We start from the raw sequence: 19,248 nt of genomic DNA on the forward strand, positions 1-19,248 counted from the left end.
AAAAAGGTCAGTTGCAGCAATGAACAATGGGGATTTGAAATTATAAACACAATAACTATTTTCTTATACATGTGTCTTAGCCTGTGCCCTTTATTAAATTAAGGCTGCTTAGTCTGTGCCCTTTCAGACAAGTCTTGTGGGGCAAGATGCTCAGTTTGTTGTAACTATAACATAGCCCCAGATATCTCATTTTCTACAAGTTCAGCTTCCACAAACAACTCTACAGTGTTTAGTAAATGGAGTGAGGCAGATTAGGGTGCGGTAGAGCTGGCTGAGAAGTAGACTGACTTGTTAATTACAGAAATCCCAAGACACACACACAGATCATTTCCCACCCAAGCCCTGCACTCAGACTTCTTCCAAGAACTCGAGTAGTTTTCCCTGGGACAGAATGGACCTGACTTTGGCCTGAGGAGTGGGTGATACAGAAGGACAGTCACCACTGGGCTCTTCACAGCTGTGCTCTCTCCTGCAGGGTGGTCCACAATCAGGCTGTAGAGTGTAATTCTTTTCCTACTTTTACTTAGCCCAGACTTGCTCTGCAGGATGTGCTTCTTTTCCTACCTTTAATAAATGTGAGACCTTGCTACCATTTGCACTGGTCTTAACCAATTCTTCACTCGAGACAGAAAGAACCTAGAAACCACCTCTAGAAGGAGATTCCAGTGCCCCAAACCTAGTAACAAAAAGGGAATATCCTTTCTGACCTTGAAGTTCCATCATTGAGTCCTTGAAATAAACAGACAATAACTAGATGAAGAGGAGAAAGATTTATTTACCAGCATGTACATGGCAGGCATAAAAAATAAGAACTGCAACTCGGGTGGGTGAAGAGCAAATAACATTTATAGCTCTAGAAAGGGATTGGGATTCTGGGGGGCAGTGGTGTCCACTTATGGGAGACTTAAGGGAGTGGCTGCTTGACAAACAAAGGCTGATCTGCTAGAAACATAAAATATTTCAGGTAGCCTGGCACGGTGGCACACCTCTAACCGCAGCAGCATTCAGGAGGCTTAGGCAGGAGGAGCATTGTGAGTTCAAGGCCACTCTGGGTACATAGTGAGTTCAAAGACAATCTGAATGCATAGTAAGACCCTGTCATCTCCCCACCCCCGCAAAAAAAATACTGTAAAATCTCTCAGGTAAAAGAGCTCAGAATTCAGAAGAATAGGCGGTTGCTTGTGACAGTCTCTTGCTAATCTTATACTCCCTATGGGATCTAGCTGAATTTCTACCCCACTCTGTTCTTTGAGGACAGGATGCCTTCAGGCCAGAAGTCTCTCCTCAGCTGGGCTAGCCAACACCAGTTAGACTAAGAACTCTGCCCAAGCGTCCAGACCTTCTTTAGCTTCATTACATCCTCTTCCCCATGCAGACTCTGCCCGGGTGAGGGCAGGAGACTGTTCCCAGGATAAAATCCGCCCAAACCAGTCAAAGTAAAGCAAAGCTTCACAACACTGCCCCTGCGTGTTAAATGGCGCACACCTCTGCACCGTGACCGCTGACAGTTGCTGTGCAGAGGACCAGAAAGAACCATAAAAGCAGCAAAACAAAGCGGTTTCTGAATCTCTGCTCCTTCGCAGAGGAGACATAAGTCCCCCTTCCCTTCATTAGCTTCTCCTTATCACTCATTTCTTTTACCCTGTACTTATAATTCCCTGCATCCCCCAAGTCAAGATGTTGATCTGCTTATTTCACAAGTCTATTTCCCACTTCTATTCTTGACCAAGAATAAACATCTGCTTCATTGCTCAATCGGCGCTTGGTTTTCTTGCTGGCTGCACAATTCTCAGAGGGCAAAAGGACCCAGTTTGGGGACAGAAATTGGCAGTATTTTTGGGCCTTTGGCTTTCTTTCTGGTGAGTGAATCTTTTGTGTTTACAAAGAGATCCCAGCGAAGGGTTCCAGGACAATCACATTCCTACAGGAGGGATTTTCCTTCAGCTACAGAAATTTCAGAGAAAGCTCCAATCTGCTTCAAGGGAAAAAAGAAGTCAGGGCTGGGAGATCAGAGTGGCCTTGGTTCTCCCACTGTTCCAAGCACCGAGGACAGCTGGGCAGGTGGCACATTCCTGTAATCCCCGCTCTCTGAGAAGCTGAGGCAGAAGCCCAGCCTGGGAAACTTAGCAATGTGGGGAGACTGTGAAAATAGAGAAGGGCTACTGATACAGCTTTGTTCAAGGACTCTGGGCTCAACTTCTAATAATGCAAACAAAACTCACTGAAAGAAAAAACAAATGCCGCAAACCCTGAGTATACCAAAGCATCACACTTAGAGTGTCATTTTCTGAGACCCAACAGTATTTGAGTCTAACTTCAGGCTGTGATTGAAAATAATGGATTCACCCCTTGAGTGCAAAGCCAGTAATCATAACAGGGAGATAAAGGAGTCTAAGTAGGGAGAACACTGAAGTTACTTTGTAAAGCATTTCCTCCCAAAAGCAGAAATCAAGGAGCCCTTCCAGAAAAAACAACTTTGAAAGCATGAAAACAGCCTTCTAAAGGGCAGCAGTCCAGCCCTTCAGAGTATAGGAGCTTGCTGCAAAAAGTGCCCATCTTGCCTAACAACTAATCCTCCCTCATTTGAGTTACTTATTCTTGATTTTTTTTTCTCACCTTTATAGGAGATACACATGTTAATAAATTTTCATAATCTGATTTTCACTATGTGGACCAGAATTGAAGCAAGAATCTAGAAGGGTAGAAGGAATCCTTCTCTCTACTGCATTTACCGTTCATTTAGCAGCTGGGTGTGGTGGTGTGGGACCCTAGAATTCTGGCCCAAGACCCCCACTTAGCCTAACTGACTGCATTTTGAGCTGGGAGCCACCCGGTGTCAGGTCTGACCTCTAGGTGAACTCAGGCAGCAGGAATTCTGCTTAGTTTACTTGGTAAAGATAAGAACAGAGAAAGGGGGCTGGAGGACAGCCATAAAACCATCCTAACCTCAAAGACAAAAGAACAGGAGGTTCTGCATAGATAAGAAGAGCACACCACATTCCTCAGTGCACTGACCTCTTCCTGACCAAGCCCCCTCCCCGACCTGAGGTAATTTTCTTCCCCCTTTTGCAAGAGCCCCTGCAACATCCAATAGATTTAGAATATTAGAAAAGAAGCCAATGGAATAGAGAAAATTTCAAGCCTCCCTAACCCTATAAAATGAAGCTAAATAGGTGGGTCGGGGCTTCCAGTTTGTAGCCGCTGCTTCGGTGACACTGGAGGTTCTGCCTCAGCTTGCAATAAACTCGTGCATTTACATCAGAAGAGTTTCTTGGTGATCTTCTTGGGGATTTCGCGACTTGGGCACAACATAGGTATTCACCTATAATTCCAGGTTCTCTGGAGGCTGAAGCAAGAGGATCCCCAATTCAAGTTCAGGCTGGGCCACTCAATAAGACCCTATCTTGAAGATAAAGAAAAAAAAAAAGGCTAGGGATGTTCTTTTGTATTTTCTGTGTTCAGTCTCCAGAAAAACACACACTCACACCCCCCCACAGCATTTACCAAGTGAAAAGAAAAATCAGTATTCCTGATATGTAAATTGATCATTGATGAAGAACTAATGGCTTAAAACTAATCTCTTGATTCTGATTGATAGAGGTCATCATCTTGGCCAACTCATCCTGAAGTTCACTGAAAAATTACAAAGCTGAGGAACTGCCCTGGGAACATGATGATCAACCTAGATATACGGCCTTCAGCCAGGGGCCAGAGTTCTAAAGTGTGCAGTCATCTAATTAAAAATATGGATACCTTGGTCTTTGCTTCTGACTATTTAGAGGTCAGGGTCATGCAACATTGTTGAGAGCAAAGAACATAAGGTACTTGAATGCTTGCAATTTATCCTGCCACTATCTTCCCTAAGCAAAGTTGTGTAGAGAATTGTTTTCTGACTGTATTTGTCTCTTTCAGGATGCAAAAGAATTCATGTGGACTCTACATTGTAACTCCAACATTTCCTTCTCCTCTTTATGTCCTTATAACAAAATATCAGTCTCATTCTTAAGGAGTTTAGTGTTTACAAATCTTCCAGCCCTACCTATTTCTCTAAGAGAAAATGGTTATTATCAGATAAACTCCCTTTTTTGCTAGTATCTTCTACTTTGTGCTTTCTTCTATAAGGCAGGAAAAGAAATGCCCTGACTCATCTAAAATGAATTGGCATTCTTAGAAACGCTCTTCATGCATAAGTCCAGTAGGGGCATCTGTCAGTCTGTGGTTAATTGAGAAAGGTTTCCTTTTGATCTTTACTAAGATACATATTTCCATACATATGACAGCCTTCTGTAGTTTTAGATTAGAAATACCCATGTTGCCAGGCATGGCAGTGCTTGCCTGTGATACCAGCTCTGTGAGAGGCTGAGGCAGGAAGATTGTAAATTCAAACCCAGCCTGGGCAACTTAGCATGTTAGCAAGACTCTGTCTCAAAAAATATTTTTTTATCTTAAGGCTGGGAATGTGGCTCAGTGTGAAGACCCTAGATTCAATCCCCAATGGTAGAAAAAAGAAAAGAAAAGTAAAGTTTTCATTCTTATGGAGTGAGGAAAAGCAGAAGATTGGTGAATATTTGTCATGTCTATCTTATCAAAGCCAAATTTAAAATTCCAAGACAAAAGATGGAAAATGAAAAAGCTTCTGCCTCTGCCCCTGATATGGGCAGAACTAAAGATGCCATCACATTCAATGCCTAGGTCAGAACTTGTCTCCCAGCTTAGCATGTAGACAGTTACATCCCCATCAGATATATAAACATATCACATACATTTAGAGCCACACATGAAATGCACCTTAAACATGCATACAACTATATTAATTACACTTTACATCACATCAAATACATTGCTCATTACCAAAGACATAGCACAAGCTCTGCTCAGTGTGTGTTTATATCTCCCACGTATTAGAACAACGTGTTTTACAGAAGGAAAAGGTGGTTCAGTTGTGTGGGTATAATGCTGTCAGTATCAGGAAGTGCCCAAGATTAGCTGAGAATGCTGAGTCTTTTAAAAAATGTAGGAGTAATTAGGACAGAATATTGCTTGATGCAGAGAACAGCACAGGATGTTCTTGAGTAAAATCAAGAAAACACGTCGGTGATCACTTATTATCCCAGAACTCAAGAGGTTGAGTCAGGAGGACTGGGAGTACGAGGCAAACCTAGGCTACACAGTGAATTCAAAGCCAGGCTGAACTACATAGTGAGACACCATCTCAGGAAAAAAAAAGAAAAAAGGATGAAAGAAAGAAACTACGTGGTACATAACTCTAAATAATTGGAAAACATTGACACAGAAATGCAAACTGGGGAGTGGCTGGTTATATATAGCAGGAGGCAGGACTGCTACTTGAGACCTAGCTGTCAAAGCCTGGGGAGGGGGTAGGCTTGCTAGTTGAAGATGGGCTCTATGAGCTTCATGTCTTCTATGCTGTCAACATACCCATTTATGTTACAGTGGAATTGAATATAGTTGTAACTCCTGCTCTCTCTGTAGCTATCTGTGAAACCCTCCCAGTGACACTTGAGTACTTTGATTGGCACCTGGGCCCATACGTATACATTCCTGTAGTGGTCATTCTTGTTGCCACTGTAGCATATGTGCTCGACTTTGTACCATGAGATATAAATGAACAGGTGAGGAATCTTGTGCTTCAAGGCTTCTCTTTCTTTCATGAGGAAATCACATTTATATGCACTGAATTCTTGGCTTGGACTTAGGTGGTGCTTTTCCATAAATTCCCGCCTGGAAATGTCTTTGCTCTGTGCAAGCAGTCCACATCGGAGGCAGAGAAGGGTCAAGAGAAGGCCCCAGACCTTCAGAGAGGACATCATCTCAGTGACCAGGGCCACCTGTGTGTGCACAGGGAGAGGAAAATATTAATGAGATGGTGCCCTGAGGCCTGAGGTCTAATTGAAAATTCCTAGCCTAATTTTACTACAGTATTTGGTTCTCAGACCAGAAGGTAAAAATTCTCATTAGATAATAAAATTAGTGGAAAATAAAGATATGTTGCAGACTGAGTCAGCCAAGAACAAAATTGGGAAAAAGTAGATGAGGTTTATTTTAAGAATTGTAAACACTTCCTATCTGGCCTTCTTCCGGTCAGCTTGAGGAACCCATTTCCTCTAGTTAAATGCTCTTCCCCAGTGTACTCTGAGGACAGTATGTGCCCAAAAGAAAGTGGTATTTCAAATCCTATGTCTCCAAAGTCGAAAGGGTTATTACTCTTTTTTGTAAGTTTTTCTGATGTGATTTAATACTTTTATACATTTACAAATACTGTTATTTTAATCATGCTGTGATTTTTAACTGTGGCTTTACATTGGTATATAATAAAATATTTTTTTCACTGAGTTTATTGGTACTTTTAAAGTATACAGTACAGTTACATTTATCATTGGGATCTTGTACCTTTACCTTACAGATCTTGGTTCCCTATTTTCCCCTTACCTCTGTCATCCCTTCACCTCCTCCCAACTCCCCTATTTACAAAGGCTTTGTTTCCATTGTTTGCTTTTCTCATATTTTTTCTTTTCCCTTAGGAAATAAGGATTATTACTTTTTAAGGGAATATAGAAGATGGGTAATTACTTGGGAGGTTTTTTTTAGGTTGGAAGGATTTGGATACCTGAAATCACCCTGTCATCCCTTCACCTCCTCCCAACTCCCCTATTTACAAAGACTTTGTTTCCATTGTTTGCTTTTCTCATATTTTTTCTTTTCCCTTAGGAAATAAGGATTATTACTTTTTAAGGGAATATAGAAGATGGGTAATTACTTGGGAGGTTTTTTTTAGGTTGGAAGGATTTGGATACCTGAAATCACAGCCCAGGCTGCAATTACATTGGTGGTGCATGATGGTGTTTTTCTGGCCTTGACTTCCATACGACAGCTCCTTAGAATCTGGGTAAAACACACTATCGCTTCTAAACCAACTACCATATTCCTTCTCAGGGGCCATTTCTCTGCCATCATTATAAACGATCTTGATTTGTCAACTGCTTATTAAAAGTATCATGATGAAGGAAGTTCAGGGTTTTCTTTGTTTGTTTGTTGGTCCTGGGGACCGAACTACACTGAGCTACATCCCCGGCCCTTTTAATTTTTTTATTTTGATATAGCATCTCATTAAATCCCTAAGTTGCTAAGGCAGAACTCACCTTGTGATCCCCTGCCTCATCTTCCCAGACTGCTGGGACTCCAAGTGTGTACCACAGCACCAGCTGGTACTTCCATTTTGAAATATTCCTCCAGTCAATCAAATACCAAAATAAAACTGCCTTTCTGGGATTAACTTTGGCTGTAGAAATGGGAGTCAAGTTGTTTGAAAAGCTCCCCCGTAAACTAGGTCTCTGCCCTCATTTACGTGAGCAGTGTACTTGGCCTTATTGAACTTCTCACCAGATTTGCTACTCTGAATATCAAAGTCCTCAGGTGGGCCTAATAATGGCTCCACCACAGGACTGGGGGTCTACTAATACACAGATATGCTTTGGAAGGCTGGGGTGGAAGAGGGAGCAATAGGGAAAGGCTACACTATTGGGATTAATGTTGAGTTGAATTCATGGCTTTGTTTTCTATAATTTACATATAATTTTTTATTCTTTTTTTTTTTTGTACTGGGGATTGAACTCTGAACCTTGTGCCTGTAAGGCAGGTGGCAGCACCATTTAGCTAAATTCCTGGCTCTGAATTATTTATTGTTTTTTTGAGATTGGGTCTCACCATGTAGTTGAGACTGACCTAGAACTCACATGTAGCCCTGGCTGGTCTTGAACTAACAGCAATTCTCCTGCCTCAGCCTCCCGAGTGCTGGGATTACAGGTGTGTGCCACCACACCGGCTTTCTGATTTTTTATTCTTAACTGTACTAACAGATCAGGCAAGCTCTTTCCAATGCTTTTCTACCTTTCATCCAAACGTCAGATGCAACAGCCCTTGCAACTTACCTTATTCAGATTTGGCATTCACATCAGTGGTTGTGGTGGGTGTGCCTGTGGATCTGCAAAGCAATCTGTGTCCTTCTCTCAGTTCCCAAGAAGTCTATAGCAGTGGAGAAAGGAATGACATGGATAGTATAGCAGTTTTTGATGATTTGTGGAGGTGGTGGAGTAGAAGGAAGGATCAGGACGTCTTTTTATATGAACTTGTTCTTATATCTTCTCATGCAGAACACTTGCGTCCACTCTGAGCATAGCCTCAAGCAAAGGTGACAAACATCAAAGAATGATCTGACCCTGGGTAGAAGGGAATTGCAGGACATTTGAGAGAGGTGGTCCCAGAGAGGGGCCATCTGTAGTTTTTAAGAGACAATCAGAGATCTGGTTTCTCAACTCTTTTCCTAATAAATTTCTGGGGAATAATCTATGAATGGCTGGACTGTGTTCTTTGAGAACTTCAGTGAGGAAACTACCTCTGGAGGTATGGACTGTGGGACCAACATGGAGAAGTGAAAGAGTATCTATTCAGAGGTGTGATTAGCAGATAAACTGAATATGCTTTCTGTCAACAACTTCTGTTATGGTTTAGATCTAAAGTGTCCCTGAAAAGTTTCATGTGTTCAGAGGTGGGGCTTTTGATGGTGATTAAATCAGAGGACATTAAATTATTATTATTATTATTATTATTATTATTATTATTATTATTATTATTATTTTGGTAATAGAAATTGAAGTTAGATCCTCATGTTTGCCAGGACAGAGAACATTAAATTCATCAGTGGATTAATCCACTGACGAGTCCTATAGTTGAATGTTCAGTCAGGAGGTTCAGACTAGTTGGAGATAGGTCACCGCGCATATGGTATATTGTTGTCTCTCACTCCTTTCTTTTCTACTTCTTGGTTGCCATGAAATGAGCAATTTTCCTCTTCCATGCTTTGACATGCTGTTTGTGCCTTGGAGACAGCCACCCACAGACTAAACCCTCTTTAAAAAAAAAAACTCATGAGTCACATTAAACCTTTTCTCATTTAAGTTTTGGGTGTTGGGTAGTCGCAGCAATGATTTCACTTCTCTGGTACCAGTTCCGTGTTAGCCAGCAGTCCCTTTGCTGGGACTCAACTTCTGATGCACACAACTTAAAGGAGGAGAGGTTTGATTCGGCACTCAGTACTAGATGGTTTGGTCTATGGTTGGCCGGCTTCAAGGCAGAAATGGCCTGCTGGAAGGCATGGCTGAGAAAAGCCATTTACTTCACGGCAGTCATAAAAGAAGGACTGAGAGAAAAAGTAGGAGGCGGAGCCAAGAACAAGAACTTATTCTTCCAGGTCAATCCCCAGGGGCCCCCCTCCAATCAGACCCTCCTCCCAACAGCACAATCAGATACAAACCACCAGTGGACTAATTCATTGATGAGAACAGTACTCCCATGATCCGATCACCTCCCAAAAGCATCACCCCTGAAATGGAATTTTGGGGGACCCTTTAGATCTCAATCACAGTATTCCCATCTGACCCTCAAAAGGCTCGTGTCCGTTTCATCATGCAGAATGGATTTAGTCCATCTCTAAGAGTTGCCAAGGTCTTAAAAGTTCCAGAATCACTGAAGAGTCCAAATCCAAAGTCACCTCTGAAACTCAAGGCAAGCTTTATTTTTTGGTACTGAGGATTGAACTCAGGTCCTTGTGCTTGGGAGGCAGGCAGCAGAACCCTTGAGCTAAATCCCCGGCCCCATCAAGGCAAATTTTAAATTATGAGCCCTGTGAAAATAAAAAACAACGTGAAGTACTTCCAACACACAATGACAGAGAGTAAACTTCCCTATTCTAAAAGGGAGGAGTAGGGAAATAGAAATGAATTGAATCCGGACAATACCAAAAACTGGCAGGGCAAGCATTAAATTTTGTAGCTCTCTGTCCAGCACTGGGGCAAGTTGTAGTGAGAGGTGAGCTCCAAACAGCTTGGGCAGCCCTTATTAGCTCTGCTGCTTGGGGCCCACACACTTCTGTCTTGGGCTGGCTGCTCTCACACCCTGAAGCTTTCCTCAGCAGATGCTCCACATTCTTAGGGTATCCAACTTCCTTGGGTGTCCCCTGCACCCTTGGCTTCATGAATACAGCTTCATTCACTGTTTTCTCAGGAGCACTTTGGCCATTAATAGTGATGTGTCACCCTGAGTGGATTAAGGAAGGTCTGGTGGATTAATAAAGCACACTTTTGGATGTGTCTGTGAGGTGTTTCCAGAGACGATGGGCATGTATGCCAGGAAACCGATGGGTAGACCCACCCTGACTATGAATAGCATCCTTCTATAGACTTGTGGCTGGGATGCAATCTTCTATTGCAAAAAGGGAGGGAGCTGGTATGTATTTGAAGAGTTCCATTCTGCTTGATCAGGTGCAGCTTTTAGAGCCACTGCCTATGGATATCAGATCAGTTTCTTCACTCTTCCAGTGCAGACTCATACCAGTAACTCTCCAGGCAGCTTCCAGGCCTTTGGTTTCAGACTGGTGTTACATCCTTGATCCTTTCTTTTCTATGTCTCTTAGCCTCTTGGACTGGATTCTTGGGCTCTCCAGTGAGCACATGGCCATGTGGACTCACCTGCTTTTGATCCTGTAAACTTAGCTAATAAATTCCCTTGCACAATTACATAAACACACACATATATGTAACATATATAATATATATGGAATTATATAGTATATTATGAATATAAAGATATATATATATATAAGTGTTGCCAGACGATGGGCATGTATGCCAGGAAACCGATGGGTAGACCCACCCTGACTATGAATAGCATCCTTCTATAGACTTGTGGCTGGGATGCAATCTTCTATTGCAAAAAGGGAGGGAGCTGGTATGTATTTGAAGAGTTCCATTCTGCTTGATCAGGTGCAGCTTTTAGAGCCACTGCCTATGGATATCAGATCAGTTTCTTCACTCTTCCAGTGCAGACTCATACCAGTAACTCTCCAGGCAGCTTCCAGGCCTTTGGTTTCAGACTGGTGTTACATCCTTGATCCTTTCTTTTCTATGTCTCTTAGCCTCTTGGACTGGATTCTTGGGCTCTCCAGTGAGCACATGGCCATGTGGACTCACCTGCTTTTGATCCTGTAAACTTAGCTAATAAATTCCCTTGCACAATTACATAAACACACACATATATGTAACATATATAATATATATGGAATTATATAGTATATTATGAATATAAAGATATATATATATATATAAAATTGTGCAAGTGGGTTTATATTATATACATATAATGTGTACTATATGTGTGTGTATCTATTGATTCTTTTCCTCTAGAGAATTCTTACCAATACATCTTCAAAATCCACCAATAGCTAAGCCACTTTGAAGTAGTTTCTCACTGGGTTACCCTGTTATTTTGTCAAAATGTTCACTTTATATCCAGAAATTATTTTCAGACTCCATCTAATATTAGGCATTCAGGGACTAACAGGGAGTCATGTGCAATAGGCTGGATAGAGGTGCAACTCAGAGTACACTCTGTACATCCTCTTACTGACTTGTTCTTTGGGTGACCGAGGAGAGCAAGGAGAGGACTAAGGAAGGAAGGCAGCCATCACACAGATGTAAGACTTGAGTCTCACTTTTACTCCTGGAGCGTGAACAGCCAAGAGGCCTTCACGATGCTGGGCTCAGTAGCTCAGCGAGGCTCCAGGAGCTTGTCCGATAGCGAGAGTCACCCAGGAAGGAACACACCAGGCAAGTTGGCTAATAGACCTTTATTAGTCTGGCCAGACGGCACTCCCCAAGCCAAGTGGCTCAGAGAGGCGACTAGCTCAGAAACAGAGGCCATTCTTTCTAACAAGACTGTGCTATCTACTGAATAATTCAATTCAAGTAGTGATATAATGAGTGTAGACAGGCTGTAGAAGCCACCTGGACCAACATTTGAAGAAGCTAATAAAGATGTCTATAGTCCTTCAAGGCGCCATATCTTACGGTATATTATAGAAAATTAGCAAGTAATCTTGAAAATTATAAATGAATGCATATGAAAGTAATTTTAAATAATAAAGTTAACTAGTTAATCCAATGTTTGTGGAGTGTTACCATCCAAGTGTATCCTAGGTCTTCCAAAGAACCCACACTTCACACCTGAAGAGGTGATTTCCCTCACGTGCAGGAGGAATTACTTCTGTTTTTGCATAGCACAGTGGGGCAACTTTTGGTTAAAACAGTCTATGATATAATGCAAAATGCTAGAAAATAAGTATTAGAGATTCCCAACACTGAAAGCCCCTCTTACTTTTAGCAAGTCCAAAAAGCCCACCTGGAGGATGTTATTTTCCATGAAGGCTCCACCTCACTGTAATACACAGATGTCTCGATCTTCTGCATGCCCTAGCACACAGCATGTGAGGAATGCAAGGTACACTTAGCTCTAGGTCATCTAGTTTCCAAAAGGAATCACAACTAGCAAAACCCCAAGTATACTTAGTCACTTAATTTCAGGAACTAGACTGCACTTAGATTCAGAATACATACGAGACATCTTATAATTTTTCAAAACTAAATCTCAGTACTTAAAATTCCAGAGAGAGCTTGTGACAAGGTAACAGGCTGGAAACGCAGGGCTCCATAAGGCATGCGGATAACCTTCTCCGTGACATCTGACACTCCGTTCATGTAAGGGCGTTTACTTGTTGGTTTAGTTTGTGTGGTTAACTTCCACCTTTCCCTCCTTTGATAGAGATCTTTCCCTGGAAGCATCATTGACCAACCACTGAATCAAGCTTATCCGTCGTCTCTGAGATGGACGGATCCTATGTTAGTGGATAAATCTTTCGCAACAATGAGTTTGTATTGAGAAAGAAAACCAACTGTTCTGCCACACCTGAGCAATAAGGAGAACAAACTGTCAGGCTAAGAGCGCATGTAGGTTATCGCTGAATTCAGTTTTTGTGTTTCGTGGGCATTGGCGATCATCTCCAGACACTGGGATGGCGTGACTCAGCAGTTATGTATCTGGAAATTTGACAAACAACAAATACAAAATCTGCCTGGGGATGTAGCTGGCAAGTGCAAGGTCCTGAGTTCGACTGCTGATACTAAAAATTAATTAATTAATTAATAAAAAAATACAAAATCTAAGAAGTACAACATGGAGTAAAAGTAACAGCAATATTGGAATTCCAGTTTGCCAAATGGTTTTGAGCTGTGGACCCAGACCTGAAGATAATCAAATTACTATGTGGAATTTGGTGAGACCTAGTGTGGCCGTATACCTGTTCTCCTCCTTTGCTTAAGAGTCTCAAATTCCCCAGAGAAATTTCTCCAGGGGTAGCATGTAGTATTACTGATGGTGCAGACACCTCTGTTATGGTTTAGATCTAAAATGTTCCCCAAAAGTCAGAGGTGGGGCTTTGGAGGACATTTAAATCATGAGGCTCCAACCTCATCAGTGAGTTAATCTATCGATAGACTCCCAATTTGATAGCATCATTGAGAGGTGCTAGAACTTAGGAGGTGAGCCATAGGGGATGACCCTGGGGACAATATCTTGTTTCTGGTTCTTCCTCTCTGTCTGTCTGTCTGTCTGTCTGTCTCTCTCTCTCTCTCTGTTTCCTGGCTCCATGAAGCGATCAATTTTCCCTTACTATGCCCTTCCACGATGATGTTTCTGCTTTGCCACAGGCCTGAATGCAAATAGAGCCAGCTGACCACGGATTGAAGTCTCTGAAACCCTGAGCCAAACAAGTCTTTCTTCATTTATTTTTTTATCAGGCAGTGGAAAGCTGACTAATACAACCTTCTAGTTCAGCTTGTAAATAAGAGAAACTCTTGTTACCTAAGATTATTTCAGCAAGGGAGTATGGTGAATGCTTCTGGGTGGAAACAACCTCTGCAGTAGAATCTGCAAGGACAACTAAAAGAGTAGACAAATTAGTAATCTTGTATTCATTAGTGCTGACCCTGAACCAGGGCAGAGGAGACTTATCAGAAGTAAAAAATTCAGACTTATACTTATTAGGTAAAGTTCTTCTAAGGTAGGATAGAAAAAGATACATACAAAGAGAAAAAGAAAAATTATAACTTTGAAATTGTATTTTAAAGATAACTGCAGCTCTACAATTCCAAATTACCCAAAGTGCAATGTTTGCTTGTTTGTTTGTTTGTTTTTGCCCCTAAGCTTATTCTTTTCTTTCCAGCTACTCACTCTTAAATTCCCAAGAGTCTTGGCCCTGGGATTTAGCTCAGTGGGTCTGGCACCTGAATTGCAAGGACCCGAGTTCAATCCCAGTTACAAAAAAAATTAATAATAATAATAATAATAAAATAAAGTAAAAATTCCCAAGATTCTTAAAAGATACAATAAGCCTGTAACTTGGGTCTGTGTTTTTCTTCTGATACAATATATTCGTGAATTCCATAGATTTTTCTCTCCCACAACCACGTAAATACTCCTACCCTCAGACCACTTCATGCCTCACCCTGAAAAGGCCTGCACTCCTTTCTGAGTGTGCACTTCTTTGATTCTGCTTAGCGAATCTGCCCATACTTCTCACGCTTGTGTCCTGAAAGGCCTTTTTGTGACTAAAATCTGCGACTCCATTCCATGGAGCAGGTGAGGGGTGGTTGTGGTGGTGATGGTGTGAATCAAGGTCCCCATCTCCTCTTCGAGGGAGCCTCCTTGGACCCTGTCCAGTGATATTCTTCAGCAAGCCACCAGGAGGTAAACTGAGACAATGACTTTGGTAAACGCAGCCAAATGCTTTGCTTTTCTTTTAACTCTGCTTCCCCCAACTCTGCAACTCAGGTTTCCCTTTTCAACAGCCAGAGGCTTCAAAATCCCTAGAAAATGAGCACCTATCTATAAAAACACTGAAGACAAGGCATTTTTTGCTCCCTCTAACCAGAGATGGAAAGAGGTGTCAGGAGGTATACAACAGGGTGTGTAGCAGCCTCAATAGGGACCCTCTTAGGTCAAAATACTCCATTCTTGGGTTAGATGGAACTAAAAACTTGCCTTTCAGGGAGCAAAATATAAGGATTGCTCATCATGCCTTGAGCAAACCTCACACACGAGTTTGAGTTGGACTCAAACCAAGGAGAAACTCATTGATTTTTTTCTTTTTACTTTTATTTCTCTTTTTACTTTTTTTCCCCTTAAAACTCCCCTTCCTCTTTCTCCTTTTTCTGGTTGTTTCTATGGGGAGCACAGAATTAGACCTTATAGAAGATCTGCTCTTAAGTGCCCCAAATAGAGCTCCCAGATGCTTCAAGAAGTGGCAGAATGGGAACATGGCATTGCACAAGTACTTAATTCCTTCTCCATGACTGATCTGGATCAATGTAAGCAGAAATTGGGACAATATTCAGAGAACCCAAACAAATTCATAAGTGAGTTCCTGACTTTGAGTATAACATTTGATTTAACTTGGGCTGAATCTTTAAGTACTATTTTCTCCCTTCCGCACCTCTGAAGAAAAAGTTTGTAAATAGGCAGTGACACAGGCTTATACTAATAAAGTTCATGCCTGAGATCATGCCAAGAATGCTCCTCACCAAGTTCCTAAAACAAATGAGGATCTTCATGAGTACAACCATATGATTACTTGTCTGATTAGGAAATGAAAAATGCATATATAGGGCAGTTAATCATAAAAATACTAGAGAAATCACCCAAAGCATGGAAGAACATCCTGTGTCCTTTCTGAGATGTTTAGCAGAAGCTCTCTAAAAATATACTAATATTGATCTTAAGTCATATGCAGGGAAAATATTATTTGGAACATATTTTATTAGCTAATCTGCTGCAGACACTTGGAGAGAATATCAGAGAAAACTGTGGGTCCTTAGACCTCTATTAATCAACTTCTGAAGTTTGGCTTTTCAGGTCTTCAGCAGGGAAAAAGTAGAAGGAACTGCCAGGGCCCAGAGGAAATGATGACAGGTGCAAGCACACGCCTAATCGATTGCTTTGATATTAGAAAATAGAACTCTGTTGGCAAACTTTTAATTACATTTTTCATTTCACTGATTGTAACTGGGGTGTTTAAATGTTTTTATCTTCTTTGTTCAAATTAGGTAATTCATAAGTATCTAGAAATCCATCCATTTCTTCTGTGTTTTCCATTGTATTGGAGTACAGGTTCTCAGAGTAGGTACTGACAATCCTCTGGATTTCTGTTGGCTCTGTTGTGACTTCACCTTTTTCATTCCTGATTGCATGGATCTGAGCCTTTTCTTTCCTTTTTTTTTTTTTTTTTGATAAGGTTAGCTAAGGGTTTTTTGATTTTATTTATTCTTTCAAAAAACAACTGGGATATCATCTTATTAAAAAGCTTTGCACTGCAAAAGAAACCATCAACAGAATTAAGAGACAACCTACAATGTGGGAAAAAGTTTTTACCAGCTGCTCCTCAGACAAAGGACTATTATCTAGAATATATAAAGAACTCAAAACAATCAGCCCCCCGAAATATAAAGATCCAATTTAAAATTGGACGTCTGAAATGAACAGACATTTCTCAGACAAAGAAGTAAAAGCAGCAAGTAAATATATGAAAAAATGTTCCACATCACTGGTCATTCAAGAGATGCAGATGAAAACAACACTGAAATTCCATCTCACCCCACAAAGAATGGCAGCTATCAAGAGATCAACCAATAACAAATGCTGGCAGGGTTGTGGGGAGAAAGAAACCCTTCTCCATAGTTGGTGGGAGTGCAGACTGGTGCAACCACTATGGAAATCAATATGGAGATATCTCAAAGAACTAGGTTTAGAGGTCCCATTTGACCCAGCCATCCCTCAGAGGCTGGATATCTTTTCAAAAGAGTTAAAAGAATCATACAACAGTGATATATGTGCACCTATGTTTATAGCAGCACAGCTTGTAATAGCTAAAACTTGCAAACAGCCCATTTGCCCATCAGTTGGAGACTGGATAAAGAAGATATGTTTTTTCTATAAAATGGAATACTACCCAGCCATAAAGAATGAGAAATTAGATTAATTTTTAGGAAAGTGGATACATATTGAGAATATACTCCTAAGTGAAATAACACACAGGTGTAAATGCTGAATAGTTTCTCTGGTGTAAAAAAACTATAATTGTACGTAAGATCCTAATGATATAATTAACAATGTGAAATGGGAAGAAAAGGGCTAAAGGTGTGGGGAAAGTGGGAAGGGTAGGGGAAGAGTAATAAGGGAAAAGAAAAAAATATGAGAAAATGAAAAAATGGGAATAAAGTGTTAGTAAATGGGGAGCAGAGGAGGGGGTGAAGGGAGGGCAGGGACAAGGGGAAAAAATGAGAACCAAGACCTGTCATGTAAAGGTACAAGATCCCAATGATGAATGTAACTGTACTGTACACCTAAAATGTACCAATAAACTCAATGAGAGAAAAAAAGAAAGAAAATAGAACTCTGCCTCTTCAGAAAAATCATAAGGGTCCTTATATAAAGGAGAATAATGGTGCATGCCTGTAATTAATCCCAGCACTCAGGAGGCTGAGGCAGGAGGATCGCTGTGAGTTTGAGACCAGCCTGCACTACATAGCGAGTTCCATTCAGGTCAGCCTGAACTACATGGTGAGACCCTACCTCAAAAAAAAAAAGGAAGGAGAATAGTTTGAGACCAGATGGTTACTACTACTGTGGAGAGCTTGGACACGGGAGTAAGATTCCAGTAAGTGGAGTCCTTCTTCACCTGCTATATACCTCTCTGTGAAGATCAAAAACACTGGAAGTAAGACTGTTCCTTTCTTTGAAGAGGGGGGAGCCATCTGTTCCCATCATCGCTGCCCTGGAAGACTGAAATGATTTTCTGTGACAAAAGTCTAGGAATCTGCTGGGGTGAAGATGGGGCTTGGGAGGAGAAGTTGATGTCTTTATCTCCTCTTTGGAGGAAGCTCCCAGGACCCCATTTGATGACATTTCCAGGTCTATGGTGAAGCAAGACAGAGCTGATCTCCTAAACTGTTTCAGGTTTGTAACATACTGGCATGGGGACAGTCAGACATCCTAAGTCACATTGGCCCCTTACTTCCCATTTGTTGAGACAAGGACTTGCCTGTGCATGTGGCAGCCACTAACTTTTCCCACAGATAAAAATATCCTGGAAGGCCATGATGTACAATTTCATTAGGAGTCTCTGTGTATTGTTGAATACAAGTGGGAAAGCATTTTCAATATTTAACCAAGGCAGTGCTATTGAATTATCAAACTGTGGGATGTTATCAGTAATTTGAGGATTAGGATTTTAAGAGTGCTTGCAAGCAAATTATTTATCTCTTTGGTTACTTTCAGTTTGCGTGATAAGCTAGCTGCAAAGCCTCTCTATAGATTCTGTGTAGCTAAATTTAGATAAGGAATATGAGTAAGTGGAGTCAAAAGATTAGACTTTAGAAAAGACCCAAAGAAAAATTTGAACAGGTGTTAGAATTGGATTGGGAATAGCAGAGAAATGTATTCTAGGGTAAACTAAATGGTCACTAGGATTGAAACTGTTACTTCTCAACAAATCAAGTTCCTGGACCTGTGAATAATAAAGAATGAACCAAAGGAGGAAGTTAAGAGAGTTTATTGGGAATAATAAAAGGAAAAAGTACATTAACAGGCTATCCAGAGGAAAAACTTTCTTATGTGCAAGTTTGGGTTCTATGGTTGGGGCCTGTGAATCAGCAGGGGACACATTAAGAGGAGAAAGTAGTTCTATTCATAACTTGTGGAAACAGGATGAGAAGGCTCACTGAACAGCTAGAGATGGGAATTCTATGCCAACAACAGGGCAAAGGGACGAGGGGGAGAGGACTTGTGTGAGAAAACAAATGGACATTTGGGAAAGATAAATATGCCCAAGAGGTGTGGCACATGAGAGGCTGGTGCCACAAAAGAATTTTCCAATAGTCAAGAATATAGATAAGTTGAGTTTCTTGATCCACTGCAAGAGAGCATTAGGTGAGTGCAAGAGACGACTATGCTCTCAGGGTGAATGGCGGGGAATTTTATATTTGATTTTAGTGTGAGGGGAGGAAATGAGAACACACCATCTCCCAAGCGATCTCATCAGGTCCTGCTGGTTCGATGGTCCATCCATCTCCGTCCAAGGGGAGCCAAGTCCGTCTGAAGACTGAGTACAGAAATGTTTTCTTTGAAAAAAAGAAAAAAGAAATGGTCCCTTTGATAGTGTTCAGTGCCTATGACATTGTTAAAAAAAACAAAACAAAACAAACAAAAAACCAGTTCTTCCAATTAGGATTAACCAGAAAATGGGTACAGGCTCTCTAAGGTTAGTGATCAAGGGGTCAGAATAAT

At 41.2% G+C, this 19,248-nt stretch overlaps 1 protein-coding gene across 2 annotated transcripts; it reads right to left on the reverse strand.

Annotated features, from left to right (window-relative positions):
• Nucleotides 1-5,258: 5,258 nt before the first annotated feature.
• Nucleotides 5,259-19,076, reverse strand: LOC104876263 (epididymal secretory protein E3-beta). Of its 2 annotated transcripts, XM_010644233.1 has the most exons (3): nt 18,981-19,076; nt 7,950-8,043; nt 5,259-5,849 (listed from the first exon to the last, which is right to left on the reverse strand). In XM_010644233.1, exons 2-3 carry the CDS (start codon nt 7,965-7,967, stop codon nt 5,388-5,390), a joined length of 480 nt encoding a protein of 159 aa, XP_010642535.1. In that variant the 5' UTR covers nt 7,968-8,043; nt 18,981-19,076; the 3' UTR covers nt 5,259-5,387. The 2 variants fall into 2 exon arrangements, with proteins under 2 accessions (XP_010642535.1, XP_010642527.1); XM_010644225.2 differs by lacking the exon at nt 18,981-19,076 and having other exon boundaries at nt 7,950-8,195.
• Between the last annotated feature and the right edge of the window lie 172 nt (nt 19,077-19,248).

The sequence above is a fragment of the Fukomys damarensis genome, unplaced genomic scaffold (assembly GCF_012274545.1).
Source record: "Fukomys damarensis isolate Sample0158 unplaced genomic scaffold, DMR_v1.0_HiC HiC_scaffold_17, whole genome shotgun sequence".
Classification (NCBI taxonomy): domain Eukaryota; kingdom Metazoa; phylum Chordata; class Mammalia; order Rodentia; family Bathyergidae; genus Fukomys; species Fukomys damarensis.